The following is a 27,459-nucleotide window of genomic DNA, read 5'->3' on the forward strand; positions in this document are numbered from 1 at the left end:
AGTATTTGGACCAGCTGATGGGTCCAATTCTCTTCCGGTGGGTTGCTTGTGAAGTGAGCCTAGTTTCGCTTGTTAAGGTAATAGTCTGTTCTACTGCCTTTTGTGTTTTGATAATTGATTCTGAATGTTTCCACATATCAACACAAAATGATGCCATTAACAAGTTAGCAAACTTAAATTGTTGATTAACGAGATGAGTAGGCCATCAGCTCCAGCTGACATTGGATCTTCATAAATCCTGGGATCTGAGATGTTCGATCTTCATAAAGCCACCACCCAGTTCTGGAAGGGCATTGCTCTCATGATAGAAGGCGATGCAGAATAGTTGTGTCATGATATTATACATCTAGTGGATGTCCCAGGATGGTGGCAAGGCTACCCTGAGCCCTTTGGCCCCGACCCTTGCCCCGCATCTGGACTCATCCTTGATCCTGTCAACAAGCTCATCAAGTGATGGGGTTACATGATCAAAAACACACGCGTTTCTATGCTTCCATATCATCCAAGGCACCAAGAGCGCTACAGAGATCAGCGCCTTGCGAAGCGTGTGTGGCGTGGCATCCCTCGCCCGAAGCCACCAGTCCTGGAGCGAGGCGTCATGCTCTGGCGCCGGGGCCGGCAGGCGCAGCCAAGAGAGGGTCTCATGCCAGGTCTGCCTCGCGAATGGACACGTGAGCAGCAGGTGCCGGATCGTCTCCGGCTCTTGGTCGCATAGAAGGCATCAAGGGTGGTGATGAAGGCCATGGCGAGCGAGCCGCAACAGCGGTATTGGTTTGCTAGCCAATGAAAGAACTTCACTTTCGGCGGCGCCCAACCCTTCCATATAAGCTTCCACGAGCGGCATGTCGTTGATCCGTGGAAGGTGGCCCGGTAGCAGGACCACGCCGAGTATATGCCATTGGCTGTCCAGTTCCAGACGAGCCTGTCCGGCTCGGTAGACAGGGTGGTGTGCATCACAAGGTGCCATATCCGCAGGTATTGCCCAATCTCTTGCAGGCCTAGGACTCCGTGGATGTCACGCGCCCAAGCGTTGCCGCCGATGCCCTCCGCCACCGTCCGCGATTTCCTCCGGTTTTTGGGGATGCATAGGTAGAGCAAGGGCGCGTGCTCGCGAATGGACTGGCCGTGGAGCCATCGGTCTTCCCAAAATAGGGTCGTCGATCCGTCCCCGATCGCCATGGTTGTGGAGGCGTAGAAGAGGCCGCGTTCCTCAGGGGTGAACTGCAGATCGAGACCCTGCCAGGCGCGGTCGGTGTCCGTCCTCGAGAGCCATAGCCATCTGAGTCTGAGGGCGAGCCCCATGCGCTCAAGGTCGCGAACACCTAGTCTGCCATATTCGATCGACCGACAGACCCTGTGCCAATTCACGTGACAGTGCCCTCCATGTGCGACCTCGCGGCCAGCCCAAAGAAAACCTCGCTGAATCTTCTCGAGTTGCTTCAGGGTTTTCTTTGGAGGCGCAAGGGCGAGCAGCTGGTGTATGGGAATCGCACTGAGCACCGACTTAACAAGCGCTAGCCGCCCGGCCTTGAGGGACGGCGGGTGGTGAGCGGAATGCCAAGGTAGGTGACTGGCAGGTCCGCCGCCGGGCATCCGAGAACCTCCAACAGATCAGCGCTCGACTCGTCTCCGTGCAATGTCGTTGCTGAGCTCTTGCCGTAGTTGACCTGGAGTCTGGATGCCGTACCGAAGACACCCAGTATGCCCTTCACCGCGAGAACCTCATCAAGCGTGGCGTGGCAAAACAGCATCACGTCGTCGGCGTAGAGAGATATTGCCGGGATATCTCGGCGTGGGTGAAGCCGCCGAAGGATGCCGGTCTGGAGGGCCCGGTGCATGAGGCGGCCAAGCGTGTCCACAGCCAAGACAAATAGCTGCGGGGATGTGGAGTCGCCTTGGCGCAGCCCGCGGCGGTGCCAGATCGGGGGGCCGGGTACTCCATTGAGCATGACGCGGGTACTGGCCGAAGATAAGAGGATGGCCAGCCATTCCCGAAATCTGTCCGCAAACCCAAATTGAATATTGTCTTATGACATGTGGACATAAGCTACAGTACCTTGGAATACACACAGGAAACCTGTTATTTTGTTTTGTGGAAAACAGTCCTGTATACTCTAAACACAGTACAGTTGCTTAGTTTTGCCGTGAGCAGTCATAAATTGGAAGTTATTTACTTATTTTTAGGGCTTGTAAGATTTCCAGTTGTTACGTATTAATGAATTACTCATTCATGTGTTGATGCAATGTACTTCTCATGCAATTTCTTAACAGGTGCAAGAGATGTTTGGTTTTGATACGGCCAAGCCAAAGGAATTCATTGAACATATTTGCCCATGGCTTCTTTCATTTCTTATTCTCAGGGGTGATGCTGCTGGTCTTAATTGGATATCCAAGGTGTGTTCACCTTATTCTAAAAGATAATGCTAGCTTTGCTGTTGATTCTTGTTTCTGTTTGTTGCTGTAGTGTTCCATTCTACATGTAAGAAACTTGTAAACAACGGAACATACAAAATAAAATTCAAAATTGACTTTGTGAATTAACTTCCCTGAAAGAAAAACATATCAAACATCGCAGTATTTTTAGCTAGAAAAGTTCTTTGACTATTTGATGGTACTGTGTACAAATGCTTTTTTACAAGGTGTTTTTTTAGTCTCCACTGCCCAGTACTTGGATGCACTGAATGTCTATGGTCTAATTTCTTTTCTTCTTTATACACTCTTCAGACGTTGTTGCAACCTTTATCTGCTGTCATCAAGACATATTTTGTTCAGATATTTGGATTGTGTATTGCGGCCAAAAATGGCACTGGGCCAGAGAAGGACTTGGCAGAAACTGTCTTATATGAATCACTTTTACAGCTTGGCGAAATTTCTGAGTTTGAGCGTGATGGTCTCATTAGAAAACATATGGTATGCTTTCTGAGTAAACCTCTCCAGTTCAATCTGCATGCATTGTTTGCTGTTCCTTTGTGTATTGTAATATTTATCTGTTGTTTTCATCCAGTGCATTTACATATACACGGCAAAGTGATGTTATTTGTGCTCCTTTTTGTGGCTGACTTTCATAATCTTGATGTTCTAAAGCTTTTATCAGTTATTCATTATCGCACTCATTCTTCTCCTGTTTTTAGGTTTCCATTGTGGGTGTTTTGCTCACAGTTTCATCCACTGCTCGCCAATCAGAATTGCCATACTTCTCCAGGGAGATTTTAGCACACACAATCAAACAAGTTGTTGATGGATTCGTGGAGACAGCGTATGTCCTTATTTTCCCGGTATCCTACACAATTCTGATGGTCAAGTGCTGATGTAACAAAATCATTGCTACGCCTCTTTCATTTTAGGGATGACGATTCGGCTGATACAGTGGTTATTGACAAAGTTAATATATTCCGTGCTGACAGAGTCTTTAAGGTATTTTGTTTTCTCACATGTTCAATGTTTATCTAATTTCTGAATTCTTAACTGCAAATTAGAATGTTTTTCTGGCAATTATTAACTGCAATATTATGCAATCTGAGGGATGAATAGTCAAGAGTGTTGTCTGCCAGCCGCACTGTTCCCGTGATTATTATTTTTGTATGTTGTACCTAGAGTTCAATATCATGAGAAGTGTATTCCTCAAGTAAACCAAATGAATGTTCAACCTTCCTCACAAACGAATTATGATGTTCAACCAAAAAAGAATACCTGAAGTTCAATATCATGAAAAGTGTATTCCTTGAGGGCCTGTATTTGTGAGTGGGGATTAGTCCTTGCCTACCCAATTAAAACTTTTCAAACTACGAAGTGTTTTGTGCAAGTCTGCAATTGTTCATCGACAAATGAACATTACTTTGGTCTAATTAGTTCTTCTTTTGTTATGTGGGTTTGATCAAGTTCCATGTTTTTTTCTTCTTATCTTATTTGGTCACAGTTCCTGTTGGCAATACATCAACAAGTTACAGAAGCAGGCCATCCTAGGCACATGAGTCATCGGCTCTGTGCGATTGAGGTTTTAATAGATGTACTTGGGCACAGAGTGGTGCATTATAGCACTTGCTTGTAAGTGTTTTTCCTGTTCTCTTTCTTGTCATTGTTGTACCAGATGATTTTAGTTGTCTCTCAGTTCGGAAAGGATTTTGACGTTGTCATCTAGCACCCTCAAATATTTCAATGATCTGACTTTAGACATGCTTGGCGAGAAAAATGTACTATTATGCAGCAGCTGCATCCGCGCCGCGCCATCCGCGCCATATCCCTCTACGCCGACAACGTAATTCTTCTGTGCCACCCGTCGCCGGACGATATCGCGGCGGTGAAGGAGATTCTGCAGCTCTTTGGGCGCGCCTCGGGCCTGCACGTGAACTTCCAGAAGAGCGCTGCGGCCCTCATCCGCTGCGACACCGAGGACGCTGCTCATATTGTCGCGCACCTGGGCTGCCCCATCGTCGACTTCCCGCTTACTTACTTGGGCATCCCGCTCACACTGCGTCGCCCCACGGCCTGCCCAACTGCAACCCGTCGTCGATAAGGTCGCTGGGAAGCTGCCCTCGTGGAAGGCCTGGCTAATGAACAAAGTCGGCCGCCTTGCCTTCGCCAAGGCTGTCTTGAGTGCGATTCCCATTCATCAGCTCCTCGTGCTTGCGCCGCCAAAGAAGACCATCAAACTCCTGGAGAAGATCGAGCGAGGATTTCTCTGGGCTGGCCGCGCCGAGGCCCATGGCGGCAATTGTCATGTCAACTGGCGGCGCGTCTGCCGGCCTATCCAGTTTGGGGGCCTCGGCGTCCACGACCTCGAGCGCACTGGCCTCGCCCTTCGCATGCGGTGGCAGTGGCTCAGCCGAGTCGATGCTGGCAGGGCCTGGAGCGGCCTAGACCTGCACTTCGCGCCCGAGGAGCGCGCGCTCTTCTTCGCCTCTACCACCATGGCTATCGGCAATGGTCAGCGCGCCCTGTTCTGGGAGGACCGATGGATCAACGGGCGTGCAATCCGAGAGATCGCGCCTCTCCTTTTTGATCTCATCCCCAAACGGCGTCGCAAGTCAAGAACTGTTGCGGACGGCCTTCACGAGAACCAATGGGCCGCGGACATCCACTGCATGATTGGCATCCCGGAGATTGGAGAATACCTGCGCCTCTGGCACACGATCGCCGAAACCGTCCTCACTGACGCACCAGACAACATTCGCTGGAAGTGGACCGCGAACGGCGAGTACTCCGCCAAGTCCGCATACCTTGCCACTTTCCACGGCTCCGCGAGATGCCAGGCTTGGAAACTTACCTGGAAGTGCTGGGCACCGCCTCGGGTGCGCTTCTTCCACTGGCTTGCCAACCTTGATAGGTGCTGGACGGCCGACCGACTCGCGAGGCGCAACCTGCCACACCCACAGCGCTGCCCTCTTTGCGATCAGGCTCCGGAGACGACTCATCATCTTCTCCTGGAATGCACTTTCAGCTGCGAAGTGTGGCACGAGATCCTCTCATGGCTGCGCCTCTCTTGCCCGCTGCCCAACAACGATGCCACTCTACACGACTGGTGGTGCTCTGCACGGCACGACACCCCTAAGCCTATGCACAAGGGATTGGCTTCCGTTGCTTTGCTCGTCCCTTGGATGATTTGGAAGCATCGCAACGGATGCGTGTTTGAGGGTGCCACACCGTCGGCTACCTCCCTGGCGGCTACGATTAAGGAAGAGGCCGGCCTCTGGGCCAGAGCGGGCGCCTTGGGGCTCCGGGCCATCTTGCCACAAACATGGGACGTCCACTAGTGTGCATGTGTTCACCTTGTAAATATGCCTCCTAAGAGGATTGTACTAAACCCCTTCTTTTCAATACAATGAACCGCAAAAGTCTTTTGCGCTTTCTCGAAAAAATGTACTATTATGCCTGCTGTAATCTTCTGCAGGAATGTGATTCTGTTTCCAGTTTGATGCTGGCTCCTGTGTATCAATGCCATTGTCAGAGCTTTAGTTGGAGCTTCAATTATTATGCAGTATTTCTTAAAGTTAATTAACGGTCTTCATTTAAGTGCATGTGTAGTTCTAAATTACTAGACTTTTTGGTTCATGCTGTATGCTAGCACTGGGTTTTACTTTTATCTTGTCTTGAGTATGAATCTAAATTGTACCGGGTGCATGTCTCGACTGCAGCTATATTATTTGTATACTGGGGAATTATATCTGGAGGCAAACATTGCAAGGCCAGTGCTGCAACATCTTATCTAAACTGTTGGCTGCTTTCAATGCAAACTCATCTACAGAAACTGTCGCTGTGCTTGGCACGCAACTCCAGGTTATTCTCACAAATAGTGTCCTATGATTTCCTTCTTGTACTTCTTCTGTCACTTACTCTTCTCATCTGGACTGTTGCAGGTTTTGGTTCCTAAATTAATCACCTGTTGCCTACCTAATGATCGAGAAGGAGGACGTCCCCATGGGGATTTGTCGAAAGTTCTATCTTTGCTTCATCAATTAACAGTTGATGCTGATCCCTTGCTTTATGATTATATACGAGTACGCTTCATCTCCACTGATCCACTCTGTATCTACAATTGCAGTCTGACAGGCTGCAACATGTTTTCCTTTTGATTATCGTTGTGATCTTTTTTGTTCTTGTCTTTCTTGATGGTCTTGCAGGATTTGGAACCACTTCCTGGTGTTGATTGCTTGAAAGATATAAAAGTTTTCCATGCTTCACTTTCTGACTCATATGCCTCAAGAGACCAATTTCTGAAGGTTGCTGTTCATTTCTTTTTCCCTATAATTATTATTGTATATTTGTTATGGGCTAATGTATTACTTTTAACTTCCTATAGTTTGTTCAGAGGGCTCCTCACTTGCCTCCAGAATTGTTTTTGCTGAGGTATGCCCTTATTTGCACAGCATATGTGAAACATGCTAGCTTAGATCATTGTGACATCGTATCATGTCTTTCTTTCGAGATCATAATGTTTATATATTCCTCTAACATCACTTCATTCATTTTGTTCTTGTACTTTTAAGTCTTCGTACGCATCACAAGAAGTTATTATCGGGGGAAATCATCTGTAGAGGCGATGTATCTGCGGGTCATGCAGACACAGTTAGTTGCTGGGGCAGCGACCCAGATGTTGTTTCGGCTGTATGGACTCTTGTTGACTTTTGCAGCTCATCATCTGTTGCAAATGAAGCTTCTTCAGTGCTTGCTGATTTTATCTCTAGGGTGTGCTTTCTGTCTTGATCCTTTGCCATCCTCATTATGTTGTTAATGTGATTTATTCTCTTGTAATCACTTCTTTGTAACAAAAATGCAGGCTGGTATATCTGATGCTCATCAAGTAATATTTGATGTTCCAAATCTTACTCAAAAGCACTCCTTACAACTTCAAAGTGGTTCTACTTCCAAGGAAGATAAAATGTGTTCAGACTATGGTATTTCTGATGATATCTTGCTTGAGCTTCTGAAACTCTTGAAGACTTACTTATCAGACGAGTCTGTTGAAATAATTGATGTTTCTTCACGGACATTGAAGGTAAGTTATTTCTAACTATGCTTTTTTGTGTGTGAAGGATTGTCAACTGTGCTTATGGTGTTAAAATTTCCGTGGAATTGCAAGTGTCAACTATATTATTAGTGGCACTACAGTTCATTTAATACCTGGTTTTCGCTTTTGTTTTCCATAAACAGGGGATTCTGTCAACATCAAAGGGCCTCAATTCTCTGCAGCGTCTTGATTCTCTTGATAGATCTTTACTGATGGTATTTAGAGCACATCATGTTGTATTAAGTTCATTTTTCATGCCTTCCGGCTTATCTTTTCATCTACTCATTTTTTCCCGTAGGTTCATTCGAGGGGAATAAACACTCAGTTAGTTGAGCAGACACTTTTGGGGATGGATAAGTATTCTACTGGTGAGTGATAGCTTGTAACTTTTATAATTAATGATTTGTGTTTTTCCTTTTAGTTGCACGACTTCTAATTTTAGAGCTACAAATTTGTTATTTTATTTTCAGAAGTAATTTTATTCTTTGTTTTGCTCCATTTCCATGTTGGAATTATTCTGCTGCTATTTAAATAGTGGGGAATGCACTATTCTGGAATGGATCAGAGACATATGCCACATCCATAAAGATAAATTATTCAACCATAATATTTGGACCAAATAACAAGCATATTTTTTGGTTACTGGCAAGCTGACAGATTGGATTATGAGATTTTGTATGTGCATATGCGTGAATATTTTTATATTTGCATAATGCGCCATATATTTTTTTTAAATATGGGTCTGTGTTTACTATTAATTCCAGATTGAATTGATTGCCTTTTTGGTTGAACTTTGTTTGATAGTTTCACTTGAAGATTCAGACATCTGGCAGACTGATGGTCGGCCTTATAAGCAATGGTTATGTACCCTGGTGAGCTCACTCATTTCCCATTGTGATGACATCATCTTAAGGTATAATTTTCCACAGAAAATATAGCCGTGACATTAGTCAGTGTGACCGTAACCTCTATAGAGCTTCATAATGATGTTTTCCTTACAGGCTTTGTAGAAGTCTTGTTTTTCTTAAAGTTGAGGCTGCTGAGCTTTTGCTTGCAAGTGCTCTGGTCAACATTGCTGGCAATATGGATTCTATTAGCAGCATTTGCGGATTAATTTCATCAAAGGTTTGTACTACACAAAGTTATTTGGTTGCTTGAAAACTGTCAATTGATGCCTTTTGTGATATGCATGTAGGTTGAGCAAATAATTTTCTGCGACTCCAATCATTTGATGAAATCAGTTAAGCTATTTCTGGATGCACTGAATGTTGTCAGATCTTTTTATGTTACCGAAAGAGCCAGAGCTTCCCCATACAATACTAGAGCTTCTCCTTCACCTTATAATACTCCTAAGGTCAGTGCACCTAGAAGAGTAATACATCTCCTTTTTCTTTAGAGTTCCATTTGGTAACTTTCTGTGGTTGCATCACATCAAAGAGTAATGTACCAATTCATTGTCTTTCAGCTTTCTTGTCTTTTACTTTAAATGATTCAACTCAGATACTGCATGCGTAATGTGCATGCATGAATCAAGCAATTGTTAGGAATATGCAACTTGTATTTCCAGGAGGCCATAGGCCAGTATATATACATGTACAGGTGTGTAATATGCAGAAAATCCCTTATACAATAGGGTAAATACGAGAGGTTACATGGCTACATATATAGTACTCTAACACCCCCCTCAAACTCATGGTGGATTAACAACACTGAGTTTGGAGAGATAGAAGCCATGCTGTGCTCTAGTCTGGGCCTTCGTCAGGAAATCTGCCAAGTGTAACTCGAAACGCACATCTTGAAGAGCAATAACCTGATCCTGCACACCAGCGCGCACATAGAAAACATCAACACCAATATGCTTGGTGAGCTCATGCTTCACAGGATCGCGCCCAATGCTAATAGCACCTGTACCGTCGGATAGGAGCAGAGTAGGTGTAGTGACAGAAACACCAAAATCCTGAAGTAACCACCGTAACCAAGTCACCTCTGCCGTCAAAAGAGCCATAGGTCGCAACTCAGCCTCTGCACTCGAACAGGAAACTGCGGTCTGTTTCTTCGTCTTCCAGGCAATGAGAGAACCACCAAGAAAAACAGAGTAAGCAGAAAGTGAACGGCGATCTGAAGGATCACTAGCCCACGTAGCATCCGAATAGGCCTGAAGCTGTAAAGAACTGGAGCGAGGAAAGAATAGACGGGGGGAGATCGTGCCCCGAAGATATCGGAGAACACGAAGAAGGTGGCTATAGTGAACCTAGGTGGGAGCGGAGACAAACTGACTCAGAATATGAACCGGATAAGAGATATCCGGACGAGTGATAGCTAGATAGACAAGACCGCCAACAAGATGACGATAACGCGTCGGGTCTGGCAGGGGGTCACCATCAGTATCACGGAGGTGAACATTGAGCTCCATGGGAGTCTCAATAATGCGCTCGTCAGTAAGAGCAGCACGACCAAGAAGATCCTGGATATACTTTTTCTGGGATATAAAAAGCCATCAGAGGTAGAATAGAGTTCAATCCCAAGAAAGTAGCGAAGAGGTCCAAGATCGGACATAAGAAACTGCTCACTAAGACAGGCCTTTACAAAGGCAACATACTCGGGGTCGTCACTAGTGATGATCATGTCATCAACATAGAGAAGAAGAAGAGTCCGATCACGAGGAGAAAGGTGGACAAACAATGCCGGATCATGAGCACTTGCTGAAAAACCAACGACAGTCACCACGGAGGCAAAACGCTCAAACCAGGCGTGGGGGGCTTGCTTAAGGCCATAGAGAGAGCGACGAAGACAACATCAGGAACATAATACCCAGGTGGTGGCTGCATGTACACCTCCTCACGCAGCCCACCTTCAAGAAAGACATTCTTAACATCAAGCTGAGATACAGACCAGTGGCGTGCAGAGGCCACGACAAGAAGTGTACGAATAGTGGTCATATGGGCCACATGAGCAAAAGTCTCGTCGTAATCACGACCATGCTCCTGCTGAAAGCCACGAGCCACAAGACGAGCTTTGTAACGCTCAAGGGAACCATCAGAGCGAGTCTTAACCTTGTAGACCCACTTACAAGTGATGGGACGGACACCGGGAGGAAGAGAAACAAGATCCCATGTGCCAGTGCGTTCAAGACCAGCAATCTTCTCTGCCATCGCAAACTGCCATTCAGGATGAACAACAGCCTCACGATAAGAAGTCGGCTCAAGAACAGCAACACCAGCGGTGGATAATCCAAGGCGATCAACATGCGGACGAGGGCGAGAACGCAAGGCATAGGGAGGCTGAGATGAGGATGACGACACATCCGCAGAGGCATCCACATGACGTGAACGACGAGTGTAACACTGAGGAAAAGATGGAACGATGCAAGGAGGGATCGCCAAGGTAGAATCGGGGGTGAAGACGAAGAAGTCACCGGAGATGTAGGCGCAGGATCCGATGACATGCTAGGGAAGGAAACCGTGGGAGATGGTGGTGGTAAATCAGCAAGAGGTGGAGAAGCAGAGGTAGTAGAACGAATAGACAAAGGCTCGATGGGGTGAGAGGTATATCAGGAAAAGTGAGGAAAGAGATATCCTCCACTGAAAAGGTCGAGGAAGATGGGCGTGGCTAGAAGGGACGAGACTCATCAAAAGTCACATCCCGAGAGATACGCATCCGACGACCGATAGGATCCCAACAACAATAGCCCTTATGCTCATCACTATAGCCTAAGAAGACACACTCAACAGACTGAGCGGTTAGTTTGGTGCGCTCGGGAGGGGCAAGAAGAACATAGCAAACACAACCAAACAAGCGAAGCATCGAATGATCAGGAGAACGATCACAAAGGCGCTCGAAAGGAACACCACCCTGTAGAGCAGCGGAAGGTTGTAGATTGATGAGATAGGTGGAGGTGGAGACGGCCTCAGCCCAAAAATGAGGCGGGAGAGAGGCAGCAATCATCAATGCACGAGCCGTCTCAAGAAGATGACGATGCTTTCGCTCAGCCACGCCATTCTGAGCGTGAGCACCAGGACAAGAGAACTGAGAAAGAGTCCCTTGCTCAGCAAGACCACCACGAAACATCTTAGAAATATACTCGCCAACGGAGTCAGCACGAAACACACGAATGGGTGAAGAGAACTGAGTGTGAACCATGGCAGCAAAACGCTTATAAATAGACAACACCTCACTACGAGAAGTCATGAAATAAAGCCATGTGTAACGAGAGAAATCATCTATAAAGATAATATAGTAGCAATGGCATCCCTTTGAAGCAAAGGGAGCTGGACCCCAGATATCAGAGTGAACAAGGTCAAAAGGACACTGAGACACAGTCTCTCTATGAGGATAAGGTAACTGAACGTGTTTACCAAGCCGACAACCCTGACAGTCTAAAGACACACCGCCAGAGACGGATCCAAGAAGACCACGCCGAACTAAGGATGAGAGATGAGAGCCACATAAGTGACCAAGGCGCTGATGCCACTGCTGAAAAGAGCTGGTAGACAAGGCAACAGAGGTGGAGAGACTGGCTGCGGTGGCAGTGGATGGAAGGTGAAGCCAGTCAAGCTCCTAGAGACCCTGAGAGTCACGGCGCCGGGGGCCAGCACCAAGATGAGCACTAGTGTGACGGTCCAGAACTAAACACGAGTCAAAGTCAAGAATGACCCTGCAACCAGAGTCAACAATCTGACCACCAGAAATGAGCTGCATGGTAAGCCGAGGAACATGAGCAACATCGGGAACATGAAAAGATGCAGTGCTAAGAGTGCCTCGGCCAGTAACCGGGAGAGAAGTACCATCAACAGTAAAACATGAACAGGAGAATCGAGAGGTCGAGTAGATGACAAGGTTGATGAATCGTGAGTCATATGAAAAGATGCTCCAGTATCAAGAATCCATGGGGATGTACCTGCTTGTGTAGAAGGTGGTCTCACAATGCCAGAAGAGTCTGTAGCAGAACCAACAGACCCTGTCGATGAAGAACCAGAAGATGGAGCTATCATGCATCGAAATCGCCCAATCTCCTGCTCAGTCAGGGGCGCAACTGAAGATGTCGATGTAGACGCACCCGACAATAGAGAGTCGGAGGCAATCAGCAGGGGAAGACGTGTGGACGAAGCACAGTCCATGAAGTTATAGGCACCGGGAGAACCGGTGAAAGTCGCGAGAGGTGTAGGGGAAGAGCGACATGCACCGATGAAAGTCGCGAGAGGAGTCGGTGTAGAGCGACAATCACTATATGTGCAGCTCGTAGGAGGAGCAGCAGAAGAGCTACCAGCACAGCTGTCAGGAGTCACCGGGAAGCAAGGGACTGAAACGTTGCGTGCTGGTGTAGACATTTTGTTCTTTTCTTTTGACCAAAGAAACTCAGTCAACGAAAAGCAGACAAGACCAAGCCTGCGATCTGGCAGAAACACCTGCTTGTGCGGGCAGGGCTAGAGGGTGCTCGATCTGGAGGCTGATTGAACGCACACATGTGGAAAGGATCGACCGGTGGTTGGAGACTTGGAGTAGCAAAACAACTGGACCCGTTAACCAGGGCCTTCCTGCCTGTGAGACGAAGCCGGAGAGCAGCGCGATCTGATCCAAAGGCGACCAGGAATCGGCGGCCGACGGCGGCTCTATCCAGAGGCGTGCGCGACGTGATCCAAGGATGGCCGGCTCAATTGGAAGCAAACAGGTGTTGCAGTCGACTCGATCTAGAGTCCTTGAAGTTGGCGGATCGCGTGTCCTTGGACCTGAATCGATTCGTGGATGGGGGGCCGTGGAGAGCGGAAGAAGCAGCAGCAGGCGATGCGACGTCCGGGAGAACGCAGCGCCACAGCTCTGCGGAGCAGGGTTGACCTGCGGTGGAGAAGGCACCGGAGAGCAGCACCGTCGAGAGAAGAAAGACGGCGACTGCGTGGACGGAAGATTGGATCGAGAGCATGAGTTGCGCGTGCTAAAAAAACCCCTAAGGCTCTAATACCATGTTAGGAAATATGCAACTTGTATTTCCAGGAGGCCATAGGCTAGTATATATACATGTACATGTGTGTAATATGCAGAAAACCCCTTATACAATAGGGTAAATACGAAAAGTTACATGGCTACATATATAGTACTCTAACAGCAATCAGCATACATATCCACTTAATTATTTGCTGTCGTACGGTAGCCTTTAACCATTCTCTCTGTCAGGAATGAACATGTCAGGAGCAAATACTCAATGTCCGGATGTTATTTGTAATAATGTGTGACACACTTAACTACTGTTTTTCTGTAATAGTAATGTTGTGAACTTGATTAACTTATTTCTGTTTATTTATACTTTTGAACTGCCTATGGATCTTCTGTAGGATGGTAGTAGATCTGCTAGATCGAAAAGTAGGTCACCAGCAGCAACGCCATCATCTTCATGGAAGAAGGTACCTTACTATCTTCTCTCTTTTAGGTCCAAATCTTGCTATACTAGAGGATATATCTGTCGTATTTTTACATTTCTTGGCTGTTACAAGCTTGTAAACATGCCATTCTATTGGTGAATTGGTATATTATCTCCCCTCATATTGATGAACTAAATAATGATTTGTTGGAGATGCTCATAGAAAACAGTTGTTGTTTTAATCTTTAGGCTTGTAGGAGCTTGTTCTTCGAAAACAGAAATTTGTAAGATTAGAAACTAGGAGTAACATTTGTAATCTAGTCCTTTCCTTCCATGCTTCTGTGCTCTTGTGTCGTTCGCATATGCGAAGCTTCTAACATCGCTCTATCTCATATATTTGAATCCATTGCTTGAAATGAGGGAGAATTTCTACAGCTGATATCCCTTTCCTAATGTGTCATTAATTCTTCAGGTGTACTGGCTTTCGGTTGATTATCTTGTAGCTGCCAGAGCTGCTCAAGTAAGTGTGATAACTTTGTCATTATGTCGTTTGTTTCCTTTGTCATTTGCCTAGCTACCTTCCATTGAAAATATGTTTAGCTACAGTGTTTGGTTTGAACCCATGTCTTGATATGGTAAAAAGAGCATGGCTGGAGTAATAGGATCGATGTGCTGTTCTGTATGGATTCTGGGACCATCCCAGTGTTACCAGGGGTCCATAATTTTTGCCCTGCCTCGCAGTGGTATCTAACCAAAAAAAAAAAACTTGTTCCAACAATTCAACCATGAATAGTTCTTGGCCACAGAAATGCTCGCTGCACCAAATGTTCCTCTGCATGCAATTTTTTCCACCTTGCACCTCTGGAGATTGAATGTCTCGATGCCTCAAGGGCGCCTTTTCTCTTTGATGGTACTGAGTTGTGGCTTTCTAATGAACTTTTTGTAGCGGTGCTCATGTGACTTTGCTACGCTTATGTATGTTGAACTTTGGTGTGAGGAACAATTTAATAAGCTGGAGCTAGGACCTCCAGATTTTTCACAGCAAGAGTCGGTAAGTCCACTTTTCATTTCTTCAGTGTGTGCTTTAGCTCTTGTTGTTATGTACTCACTTGTGTCAAATTATGTTCCTTCCTCTTTCCAGTTGCCACCGCATGTTGGTCTACTGGTCGATGCATTTACTCACATAAATGAGCCGGACAGCATTTATGGAATAACACTGGCCAACGAGGTTACCCTCACAACTTCTATTTGTATTTCTTGTTGATTTGTCTTTGGTGTATTCTTTTTTTATGTATGAACTCCAGTTGTTCTTAAAACAATATTTTACTGTCACCTTTCTGTGTGAACTCCATACAAATTTGAAGACAGCAAAGGGAAATAATCTTCATCCATCGCCACATCGGCACACAATCGTTAAATTCGCATCATATTTATTACTATTTTAGATATAACAGATCTTAGATTGCTTCTTGTTCTGGCTGTATCTTGAAACAGGTAGCTTCTCAAATCATCAGATATGAGCATGAGGGTAACTGGAGCAGCGCTCTTGAATATTATGATTTACTTGTAAGATCAACGCCAAAGGAGAACCTTGCCGATTTTGCTGGGACGGTGTTGACTGGACCATCTGCGTCTTCTAAAGCAGAAGGGAATCTACTGAACTGGAAAATGCACAAAGGTCTGATGAGGTCATTGCAGAAAACTGGATGTAGCCATGTGCTTGATATTTACAGCCAGGGATTAACCAACCAAAAAACGTGCCTTCAGCAGGATTCAGAGTTTATTGATATACAGGTCAGTATTGTGTATTCTAGATAATCACGCTTGATGCTAGATTTTTGAGTTGTTTTTGTTAGGAATAAGCAACTTGTATTCCCATGAGGCCATAGGCCAGTATATATACATGTACAGGTGATGGACTATATGCAGGAAACCCCTTATATATTGGGATAAATACAAAAGGGTACATGACTTATATTATAACTCTAACACCCCCCCTCAAACTCATGGTGGATGAACAACACTGAGTTTGGAGAGATAAAAGCCATGTTGTGCTCTAGTCTGGTCCTTCGTTAGGAAATCCGCCAACTGTAACTCGGAAGGCACATACTGAAGAGCAACAACCTGATCCTGCACAGCAGCGCGCACATAGAAAGCATCAACACCAATATGCTTGGTGAGCTCATGCTTTACAGGATCGCGTGCAATGCTAATAGCACCTGTAGTGTCAGATAAAAGCAGAGTCGGTGTAGTGACAGAAACACCAAAATCCTGAAGTAACCACCGTAACCAAGTCACCTCTGCCGTCAAAAGAGCCATCGCTCGCAACTCAGCCTCTGCACTCGAACGGGAAACTGCAATCTGTTTCTTCGTCTTCTAGGCAATGAGAGAACCACCAAGAAAAACACAATAAGCAGAAAGTGAACGGCGATCTGAAGGATCACTAGCCCACGTAGCATCCGAATAGGCCTGAAGCTGTAAAGAACTGGAGCGAGGAAAGAATAGACGGTGAGAGATCGTGCCCCGAAGATATCGGAGAACACGTAGGAGATGACTATACTGAACCGATGTGGGAGCAGAGACGAACTGACTCAGAATATGTACCGGATAAGAGATATCCGGACGAGTGACAACTAGATAAACAAGACTGCCAACAAGATGACGGTAACGTGTCGGGTCAGGCAGGGGATCACCATCACTAGCAGAGAGGTGAACATTGAGCTCCATAGGAGTCTCAACAATGGGCTCATCAGTAAGAGCAGCACGAGCAAGAAGGTCATGGATATACTTTTCTTGAGATATAAAGAAGCCATCAGAGGTAGAAGAAACTTCAATACCAAGAAAGTAGCGAAGAGGTCCAAGATCAGACATAAGGAACTGCTCACTAAGGCGGGCTTTAACAAAAGCAATATACTCGGGGTCATCCCTAGTGATGACCATGTCATCAACATAGAGTAGAAGAAGAGTCCGACCACGAGGAGAAGGGTGAATGAACAATGCTGGATCATGAACACTGGGTGAAAAACCAGCGGCAGTCACCACAGAGGCAAAACGCTCAAACCAGGCGCGGGGGGCTTGCTTAAGGCCATAGAGAGAGCGACGAAGACGACATACCATGCCATCAGGAACAGAATACTCAGGTGGTGGCTGCATGTACACCTCCTCACGCAGCTCACCATTAAGAAAAGCATTCTTAACATCAAGCTGAGAGATAGACCAGTGGCGTGTAGAGGCCACGACAAGAAGTGTACGAACCGTGGTCATATGAGCCACAGGAGCAAACATCTCGTCATATTCACGACCATGCTCCTGCTGAAAACCACGAGCCACAAGACGAGCTTTGTGACGCTCGAGAGAACCATCAGAGCGAGTTTTAACCTTGTAGACCCACTTACAAGTGATGGGACGGACTCCGGGAGGAAGGGAAACAAGATCCCACGTACCAGTGCGTTCAAGAGCAGCAATCTCCTCTGCCATCGCAAACTGCCATTCAGGATGAACAACAGCCTGATGATAATTAGTCGGCTCAAGAACAGCAGCACCAGCGGTGGAAAATCCAAGTCTATCAACAGGCGGACGAGGACGAGAACGCAAGCCATAAGTAGGCTGAGACGAGGATGATGACACATCCACAGAGGCATCCACAGAACGTGAACGACGAGTGTAACACTGAGGAAAAGATGGAACAATGGAAGGAGGCATCGCCAATGTAGAATCGGGGAGTGGCGACGAAGAAGTCATCGGAGATGAAGGTGTAGAATCCTGTGACATGCTAGACGAGGAGACCGTGGAAGATGGTGGCGACAAATCGACTGGAGGTGGAGAAGCAGAGGGAGCGGGGCGAATAGGCAAAGGCTCGACGGGTGTGATAGGTGTGTCAGGAAAAGTGAGGAAAGAGATATCCTCCACTGAAAAAGTCGAGGAAGATGGGCGTGGGTAGAAGGGACGAGACTCATCGAAAGTCACATCCCGAGAGATACGCATCCGACGACCGATAGGATCCCAACAACGATAGCCCTTATGCTCATCACTATAGCCTAAGAAGACACACTCAACAGGCTGAGCGGTCAGTTTGGTGCGTTCGCGGGGGGCAAGAAGAACATAGCAAACACAACCAAACAAGTGAAGCATCGAATAATCGGGAGAACGATAAAAAAGACGCTCGAAAGGAACACCACCCTGTAGGGCAGCGGAAGGCTGGAAATTGATGAGATAGGTGGAGGTGGAGACGGCCTCAGCCCAAAAATGAGGCGGGAGAGAGGCAACAATCATCAATGCACGAGCCGTCTCAAGAAGATGACGATGCTTGCGCTCAGCCATGCCATTCTGAGCGTGAGCACCAGGACAAGAGAATTGAGAGAGAGTCCCTTGCTTAGCAAGAACACCACGCAACGTCTTAGAGATATACTCGCCAGCGGAGTCAGCACGGAACACACGAATGGGAGAAGAGAACTGAGTATGAACCATGGCAGCAAAACGCTTATAAATGGACAACACCTCACTACGAGAAGTCATGAAATAAAGCCATGTGTAACGAGAGAAGTCATCTATGAAAATAATATAGTATTTATGACCCCCTTTCGAAGCGAAGGGAGCCGGACCCCATACATCGGAATGAACTAAATCAAAAGGACGCTTAGACACTGACTCACTATGTGGATATGGTAACTGAATCTGTTTGCCAAGACGACAACCCTGACACTCTAAAGAGGCATCTCCTGAGACAGACCCCAGAAGACCTCGACGAACTAACGACGACAAAGGAGAACCACAAAGATGACCAAGTCGATGATGCCACTGCTGGAAAGAATCGGTAGCCGAGGCGACCAAAGCGGAAGAACTGGCGATAGAGCGGGCAGCGGAAGGAACATGAAGCCAGTCCAACTCCCAAAGACCCTCAGAATCACGGCGGTGAGGACCAGCCCCAACCAGAGTGTGTGTGCGACGGTCCTGGACAGAACAAGAGTCAAGGTCAAGGATGACACGACAACCAGAATCAGCAAGTTGACCAGCGGAAAACAGATTCATGGTAAGTCGAGGAACATGAGCAACATCAGGAACAGAATAAGGAGTGGTAAGAGTGCCTCTACTAACGATAGGAAGGGGAGTACCATCAGCGGTGAGGACATGAACAGGAGAATCAAGCGATCGAAGGGAGGACAGAGTGGAAGAATTAGAAGTCATATGAAAGGAAGCTCCAGAGTCCAGAACCCATGGGGATGTACCTGACTGTGTAGAAGGTGGTTGCTCAGTGCGGGAAGCCTCAGTCACAGAACCAACAGTACCCGTCGAGGAAGAACCTGAAGCAGCGAGTAGACGCTTAAGTCTCAGAATATCCTGCTCAGTCAAAGCGATGGCTGAAGCTGTCGAGGTAGATGGCGAAGTCGCTGTAGATGATGATCGCGCCTTGCGCAAGTGTTTCTTCTTTGTGTAGCAGTGGGACTCAATATGGCCATCATTATTGCAGTAGTCACAATGTGGACGGGGGCGACCTGAGCCTCCAGAGGGAGTGGGCAAGAGCGGTGGAGCACTCGAGCGAGAAGGGGTCGGTGCAGCAGGTGGCGTACTCAAAATCCGAGCTGCGAGCACCGAGGGAACCTCCAGCAAACCAGCACCACGTAAGCGAGTCTCCTCAGCACGAATCTCAGAAAGCGCCTCCATGAGAGAAATACGGCCACGAGCAAACAACCGAGCACGCCGGGGTTCAAACTCCTTACGGAGCCGAGACAGGAACTGGTAGACGCGATAAAACTCCAAGTCGGCCTGGACAGCCTGGCAACAGGGGCAAGTACGACAACCAGCACTGCGGAGAGAATCAAGCTGGCGCCAGATAGCAGAACTCTGTGCATAGAAGTCATCAACAGTAGAGTCACCCTGCTGAAGAGCATGCTCCTGACGGACCATAGAGAGGTATAAGGCATCACCAGAGGGCTCATAGCGCTGACGAAGGCGAGTCCACATCTCAAACACAGTAGGAAGGCCCAGAAACTCAGAGGCAAACTGAGGCAGAACGCTAGCAGTGAGAACAGCTGCAGCACGAGCATCATCATCAAACCACTGGGTGTAAGCAGACAGAGCACCATGATACGTCTGAAGAGCCTCCTCATAAGCCAAAACCTTCTCATCATAGGCACGGATATCGGCCTCATCAGCAAGCTTAGTCGCATCCTTTGCGCCCTGAGAAGCATCCGCAGGAAGAGCCGGTGGGGTCGGCGGAGTGGGAGCCACGGGAGGAACCGGACATGGCGGACAGCAGACCTCGCCAGAAAGAAAACCCCATAGGCGGATGCCACGCATGTGAATGCGCATGAAGCCAATGAACTCGGTGTAATTAGTGCCATCAAAGATCACCGGACAACGAGGAACAACAACATAGCCAGATGAAGCAGACATTTTTTTTTTGGAAGGAAATCAGTCAACGGGATCGGAACCACGTTGACAGCAGAGAGAACGAGCCGATCTGGAAGCCGCACCTATGAAAAACTCGTCGGCTGGGCAGTGGTGGCGGGAGAGACCCTCAGAATCCCAGCTTCGTAGCTCCTGCGTGGCGCACCAGGACAAGAGATTGGATCAAGTCCTAGCTTCGTACAACACGCACAGCTCCTGATCGAGTCCCAGCTTCGTACAACACGCACGGCTCCTAGTGATTGGATCGAGTCCTAGAGTCCCAGGTACAGTGCGCACGGCTCCTGCGCGGCTTCTGGCGGAGCGGTGCGTGGCGCCTGGGGAGAGTGGATCGAGTCCCAGGCAGCACGTCACGGCTCCTGCGGCACGGTGCGTGGTGCCGTGGCGACTGAATCGGGCGTGCGCTGGATGGCTTCGAGTAGAGCCTGCGGGAGCAGACGAGGAGGAGGCAGCCGGACGAGAGGAGATCGAGGCCGGCGAGATGGATCAAACGCACGAGTTGCAGCGTGCAAAAATTTGACCTAGCTCTAATACCATGTTAGGAATAAGCAACTTGTATTCCTATGAGGCCATAGGCCAGTATATATACATGTACAGGTGATGGACTATATGCAGGAAACCCCTTATATATTGGGATAAATACAAAAGGGTACATGACTTATATTATAACTCTAACAGTTTTGTTCTATGTTTGACTATCTATCTTGCAGTACGAAGCTGCTTGGAGGGCAGGAAACTGGGATTTCTCCTTTTTCGTTCCATATTCTTCGCAGCCTTCAAGCCGCTCCCGCGATTATTCTCTTTTCAATGAAAATTTGCACAGGTCCGTATTCTTCATTTATTCTTTCTTGCATACCAATATGCTTTACATGTTCCATGCTACTTTCTGTTGAAACAGCTCTAAGTTGTTAATTAATTATTTTCATTTTGCCATTTTGCCCTTACCTTCTGAAAACTTATTCCCCTACTTCTGATAGATATTTAACCTTTTCTGCATGCTTCAGTTGCCTAAGAGCTCTTCAGAATGGTGATTCTGAGAAGTTCCAGGGGAAACTTTCCCATTCCAAGATGGTAGTGTTAAGTGTTCATATCAATTTATACGGGTAATTTCTCTCAGTTGGGTTTGTAGAGACAGACTGTAACTTATTTACTTCGTCCTCTTTTAGGATCTCGTGTTGGATCTTTCAAATGCTAGCAAGGAGAGCACGAAATACATCCACTCTACCGTTCTCAAATTACAAGTAGTCCTTTTGATCTTATGGTGGCCTTCATGTTTTTGGTTATCGTTAGGTACATTACTTCTAACATTTTGTTATTTTAGATGCTAGATCATCTTTCTATGGCATGGGAGCTGCGCTGGAAATTTTGTCCTGACCAAGCTCCAAAATCTAATGTTGGAACTGAGGAATTTTCTCTTGTGCCTGCTGTACCCAAGAGGAATCAGGTTCTGACTCTTTCCTTGTCATATAGAGTATATGTGAAAGACATTTTGTTAATACTTGAATTTCCTGGTTGCCTAATCATTTCCTTACCTTTTTTGTGTGCAGCTGGAGTTGTTGAGTAAAGAGTGGAATTTCATCCTGTGTCAAACAGAACGTAACCTTGATCTCTTTGAACCCTTTTTAGCATTCAGACGTGGCCTCCTTAAGATTTTAGGTTCTGAAGAACATCTCATAGAACATTTATTTCAATCTGCTTCTGCACTCCGGAAGGTTAGCTCACTTCTTTACTTTCTGACTGTTTGTGTTTGTTTGCTTAGTGCATCATGATCCTTTTTCTGGATTCAGGGGTTAAGGTTTTCTTTGGCTGCGGCTTCCTTGTATGAACTCAAAGAACTTTGCTGTCACAGAGATCAGCAAACTGTGCCAAGCACTTATTTCCTGTCAAAGGTACACAATTTACCTTTCTGTTATCCGACTGCTGATTTGAAGTTATAACTCCTTTTCTTTTGCATATTAATATCAGAGCATGTTGTTTTTTACATGATCAAGTAAAGTTCATATTCTGATAATCCTGCATTCACTCTCCAGCTTGAAGAAGCTAAACTGCTCAGAGCTCAGGGGCAGCATGATATGGCTATTGGTCTTGGTAAATACATACTGAAGAACCATACTGACGAGAGAGACAAATCAGATGTCTACCGATTGGTTGGCAAGTGGTTGGCTGAAACAAGATCGAGCAAGTAATCCTTTATATTTGTTGCTACACATACTGTTTTCTCTTGCAAAGTGAGAACTCTTTCCACTTTCTTTATGTGTTGTTAACATGAACATTCTTTGTAATTATTTTGTAGCTCAAGAACAATCATCGAAGACTACCTAAACCACTCTGTAGCTCTTGACAAAAAGTACATGTCCAGGCAGTGTCGCACACATTTCCATTTAGCACATTACACATACAACTTGTTCAAAAGCTACGAGGAAAGGCTTTCATCCAATGAGTGGCAAGCAGCTCTGCGTTTAAGGAAATACAAGGTAGCTGAGTTGACAATGCCATCAATATTTGACTTTAGGCTGTGTTTATCTTAATCCGATTGCCATTTAATGCAGACTAAGGAGTTGGATACGCTGCTTAAAAGGCTCAAAAGTTCATCCAAGGCACGTAGATAACTGCAGTTTTTTAGGGTTGTTGAAAAACAAGGTCTTTTATTCTTGCCATCTCGTATACTAAGCCTTCAATTTTTCAGGCTGAGAAAAGCGATTACGGTGCGAAAATCCAAGAGTTGCAGAAACAACTTGCACTTGACAGAGAAGAAGCACAGAAGATTCAGGTGTGCATATACTGTTTATCCAAGCTTCACACCAACATTTCAAGTTCATGGTCCCTCCATATATACCAAATATACTGTTTAATAGTTCTGTCCACTAACAATATATCCAAAAAAGGTGCTGCTATATAGGCAAAATCTGTCGTTCGCAATAAATAACTACTACCTCTGTAAACTAATATAAGACGTTTTAGATCACTACTTTAGTTATCTAAAACGTCTTATATTAATTTACAGATGGAGTATTTGACAAGTGGATGATGCAATATTATGATAATTTGTAGAAAGATGCATTCGTTTCATGTTGTGCATATATGCCAAATTTAGTGGTAAATTCATCTGAGCCATAGATGCCAGAATGACGAGCATTGCATCATGCATTATTCTCTTCTACTGATTTTTCTTCTCCTAGTTGTCTACATCCAGAGGGTGGAGTTAGCATACCACCAATAAGTTCAAGAGTACCTAATAAAATTTTGCATATCTTATACAATCACTATCTATCAGTGGAGCTAAGCTTATAAATTCCTGAATCTGACCCCATGCACTGGAATTGATTCCTATGGTGTCTGTCCTGGCTACCCCCGTCTACATTTTGGACCAGCGTGTCATGTGATTTTCATAAATGGGGTTATGGTGTCCATAGGAGCACCAAATATGGAGTCCCTCGTTCATTACGGCGTCAATAGAAACCCACAGCATAATTTTAGCGTTACAATTAGTTGGGCATGTTGAGTGTTATGCATGTTAGGAATATGCAACTTGTATTCCCATGAGGCCATAGGCCGATATATATACATATACAGATGTGGACTATATGCAGAAAACCCCTTATACAATGGGATAAATACGAAGAGGTACATGGCTATATTATATATACTCTAATACCCCCCTCAAACTCATGGTGGATGAACAATATCGAGTTTGGAGAGATAGAAGCCATGTTGCGCTCTAGTCTGGGCCTTCGTCAGGAAATCCGCCAACTATAACTCGGAATGCACATATTGAAGTGCAATAACCTGATCCTGCACACCAGCACACACATAAAAAACATCAACACCAATGTGCTTGGTGAGCTCATGCTTCACAGGATCGCGCGCAATGCTGATAGCACCTGTACTGTCAGATAAGAGCATAGTAGGTGTAGTGGCAGAAACACCAAAATCCTGAAGTAACCACCGTAACCAAGTCACCTCTGCCGTCAAAAGAGCCATCGCTCGCAACTCAACCTCAGCACTCGAACGTGAAACTGCGGTATGTTTCTTCGTCTTCCAGGCAATGAGAGAACCACCAAGAAAAACACAGTAAGCAGAAAGTGAACGGCGATCTGAAGGATCACTAGCCCACGTAGCATCCGAATAGGCCTGAAGCTGTAAAGAACTGGAGCGAGGAAAGAATAGACCGTGAGAGATCGTGCCCCGAAGATATCGGAGAACACGAAGGAGGTGACTATAGTGAACCGAGGTGGGAGCGGAGACAAACTGACTCAGAATATGAACCGGATAAGAGATATTCGGACGAGTGACAACTAGATAGACAAGACTGCCAACAAGATGATGATAACGCGTCGGGTCAGGCAGGGGGTCACCATCAGTATCACGAAGGTGAACATTGAGCTCCATGGGAGTCTCAACACGCTCGTCAGTAAGAGCAGCACGAGCAAGAAGATCCTGGATATACTTTTCCTGGGATATAAAAAAGCCATCAGAGGTAGAAGAGACTTCTGTTAGAGTATATATAATATAGCTATGTACCCTTTTGTATTTATCCCAATATACAAGGGGTTTCCTGCATATAGTCCACCATCTGTACATGTATATATATCGGCCTATGGCCTCATGGGAATACAAGTTGCATATTCCTAACATGGTATTAGAGCTAGGTCAATTTTCTGCACGCTGCAACTCGTGCCATTGATCCTCTGCTCGTCCCGATCGGAGCTGCCAGATCCGCCGGCCCCGTTCTCCTCCTGCTCCCGCAGGCCTCGCTCGTTCTCTAGCCGTCCTGCTCGATCTCCCGCAGCGGCCCCGATCCAGCTCGATCTCCCGCAGCGGCCCCGATCCAACTCGATCTCCCGTGCCTGCTCGATCTCCCGCAGAGGCCCCGATCCAGCTCGATCTCCCGTGCCTGCTCGATCTCCCATAGCGGCCACGATCCAGCTCGATCCGCCGGCCCCGTGCCTGCTCGATCTCCTGCAGCTGCCCCGATCCAGCTCGATCCGCTGGCCCCGTGCCTGCTCGATCTCCCGCAGCCCGTGCTTGCTCAATCTCCTGCAGCCAGCCACGAGCCGGCCGCGTTCGCAGCAGGAGGCCCCTGCTCGAAGCTGCCTCGGCCTCCAACCGATTCCCTCCAGCCCTGTATCCATGATCTGTTCCACGGCTGCAACTCGCTCGAAGCTGCTTCGCTCCGTTCCACGATCTGTTCCACGGTTGGACACTTCTGATGATATTCCTTAAAAAAAAGAAAAAAAGGAAAAAAAGGAAAAAAAAGAAAAAAAATGTCTGCAGTATCTGGCTACGTTGCTGTTCCTCGCTGTCTGGTGAATTTTGATGGCACCAACTACATCGAGTTCATTGGCTTTATGCGCATTCATATGCGTGGCATCCGTCTATGGGGTGTTCTTTCTGGTGTGGTCTGCTGGCCGCCACGTCCGGTCCCTCCTATGGCCCCTACTCCGCCGACGCCACTGGTTCTTCCTGCTGATGCTACTCAGGCCGCAAAGGATGCAACTAAGCTTGCTGATGAGGCTGCTGTTCGTGCTTATGATTAGCAGGTTTTGACATATGAGGAGGCTCTTCAGGCATATCATGGTGCTCTGTCTGTTTACACCCAGTGGTTTGATGATGATGCTCGTGCTGCGGCTGTTCTCACTGCTAGTGTTCTGCCCCAGTTTGCCTTTGAGTTTCTGGGTCTTTCTACTGTCTTTGAGATGTGGACCCGTCTTCGTCAGCGTTATGAGCCCTCTGGTGATGCCTTATACCTCTCTATGGTCCGTCAGGAGCATGCTCTTCAGCAGGGTGACTCTACTGTTGATGACTTCTATGCACAGAGTTCTGCTATCTGGCGCCAGCTTGATTCTCTCCGTAGTGCTGGTTGTCGTACTTGCCCCTGTTGCCAGGCTGTCCAGGCCGACTTGGAGTTTTATCGCGTCTACCAGTTCCTGTCTCGGCTCCGTAAGGAGTTTGAGCCCCGACGTGCTCAGTTGTTTGCTCGTGGCCGTATTTCTCTCATGGAGGCACTTTTTGAGATTCGTGGTGAGGAGACTCGCTTGCGTGGTGCTGGTTTACTAGAGATTCCCTCGCGATGGCTCTTTTGACGGCAGAGGTGACTTGGTTACGGTGGTTACTTCAGGATTTTAGTGTTTCTGTCACTACACCGACTCTGCTCTTCTCTGACAGTACAGGTGCTATTAGCATTGCGCGCGATCCTGTAAAGCATGAGCTCACCAAGCATATTGGTGTTGATGCTTTCTATGTGCGCGCTGGTGTGCATGATCAGGTTATTGCTCTTCAGTATGTGCCTTCCGAGTTACAGTTGGCGGATTTTCTGACGAAGGCCCGGACTAGAGTGCAACATGGCTTCTATCTCTCCAAACTCAGTGTTGTTCATCCACCATGAGTTTGAGGGGGGGGGGGTGTTAGAGTATATATAATATAGATGTGTACCCTTTTGTATTTATCCCAATATATAAGGGGTTTTCTGCATATAGTCCACCACTTGTACATGTATATATATCGGCCTATGGCCTCATGGGAATACAAGTTGCATATTCCTAACAACTTCAATCCCAAGAAAGTAACGAAGAGGTCCAAGATCGGACATAAGAAACTGCTCACTAAGACGGGCCTTTACAAAGGCAATATACTTGGGGTCATCACACGTGATGATCATGTCATCAACATAGAGAAGAAGAAGAGTCCGACCACGAGGAGAAAGGTGGACAAATAATGCTGGATCATGAGCACTGGTTCAAAAACCAGCAACAGTTACCACAGAGGCAAATTGCTCGAACCAGGTGCGGGGAGCTTGCTTAAGGCCATAGAGAGAGCGACGAAGACGACATACCATGCCATCAGGAACATAATGTAGACCTCCTCACGTAGCTCACCATTAAGAAAGGCATTCTTAACATCAAGCTGAGATACAGACCAGTGGCGTGCAGAGGCCACGACAAGAAGTGTACGAATAGTGGTCATATGGGCCACATGAGCAAAAGTCTCGTCGTAATCACGACCATGCTCCTGCTGAAAGCCACGAGCCACAAGACGAGCTTTATAACGCTCAAGAGAACCATCGGAGCGAGTCTTAACCCTGTAAACCCACTTACAAGTGATGGGACAGACACCGGGGGGAAGGGAAACAAGATCCCATGTACCAGTGCGTTCAAGAGCAGCAATCTCCTTTGCCATCGCAAACTGCCATTTAGGATGA

At 46.7% G+C, this 27,459-nt stretch overlaps 1 protein-coding gene across 1 annotated transcript in view; it reads left to right on the forward strand.

Annotated features, from left to right (window-relative positions):
• The window catches only part of LOC123442347 (serine/threonine-protein kinase ATM), a 46,992-nt gene that overhangs the window by 13,342 nt on the left and 6,191 nt on the right, over positions 1-27,459 (forward strand). The window contains exons 29-60 of the mRNA XM_045118357.1: positions 3-77; positions 2,272-2,394; positions 2,725-2,910; positions 3,132-3,256; positions 3,345-3,414; positions 3,917-4,044; positions 6,132-6,273; positions 6,354-6,494; positions 6,618-6,716; positions 6,797-6,843; positions 6,984-7,182; positions 7,274-7,492; positions 7,648-7,719; positions 7,803-7,872; positions 8,309-8,417; positions 8,506-8,629; positions 8,700-8,858; positions 13,831-13,899; positions 14,329-14,376; positions 14,803-14,907; positions 14,998-15,084; positions 15,351-15,650; positions 20,972-21,084; positions 21,266-21,332; positions 21,428-21,502; positions 21,583-21,705; positions 21,809-21,973; positions 22,049-22,150; positions 22,292-22,443; positions 22,555-22,735; positions 22,811-22,858; positions 22,948-23,031. Coding sequence (XP_044974292.1) covers positions 3-77; positions 2,272-2,394; positions 2,725-2,910; positions 3,132-3,256; positions 3,345-3,414; positions 3,917-4,044; positions 6,132-6,273; positions 6,354-6,494; positions 6,618-6,716; positions 6,797-6,843; positions 6,984-7,182; positions 7,274-7,492; positions 7,648-7,719; positions 7,803-7,872; positions 8,309-8,417; positions 8,506-8,629; positions 8,700-8,858; positions 13,831-13,899; positions 14,329-14,376; positions 14,803-14,907; positions 14,998-15,084; positions 15,351-15,650; positions 20,972-21,084; positions 21,266-21,332; positions 21,428-21,502; positions 21,583-21,705; positions 21,809-21,973; positions 22,049-22,150; positions 22,292-22,443; positions 22,555-22,735; positions 22,811-22,858; positions 22,948-23,031 — 3,807 coding nt within the window. The remainder of the gene's footprint in view (positions 1-2; positions 78-2,271; positions 2,395-2,724; positions 2,911-3,131; positions 3,257-3,344; positions 3,415-3,916; positions 4,045-6,131; positions 6,274-6,353; positions 6,495-6,617; positions 6,717-6,796; positions 6,844-6,983; positions 7,183-7,273; positions 7,493-7,647; positions 7,720-7,802; positions 7,873-8,308; positions 8,418-8,505; positions 8,630-8,699; positions 8,859-13,830; positions 13,900-14,328; positions 14,377-14,802; positions 14,908-14,997; positions 15,085-15,350; positions 15,651-20,971; positions 21,085-21,265; positions 21,333-21,427; positions 21,503-21,582; positions 21,706-21,808; positions 21,974-22,048; positions 22,151-22,291; positions 22,444-22,554; positions 22,736-22,810; positions 22,859-22,947; positions 23,032-27,459) is intronic.

The sequence above is a fragment of the Hordeum vulgare genome, chromosome 3H (assembly GCF_904849725.1).
Source record: "Hordeum vulgare subsp. vulgare chromosome 3H, MorexV3_pseudomolecules_assembly, whole genome shotgun sequence".
Classification (NCBI taxonomy): domain Eukaryota; kingdom Viridiplantae; phylum Streptophyta; class Magnoliopsida; order Poales; family Poaceae; genus Hordeum; species Hordeum vulgare.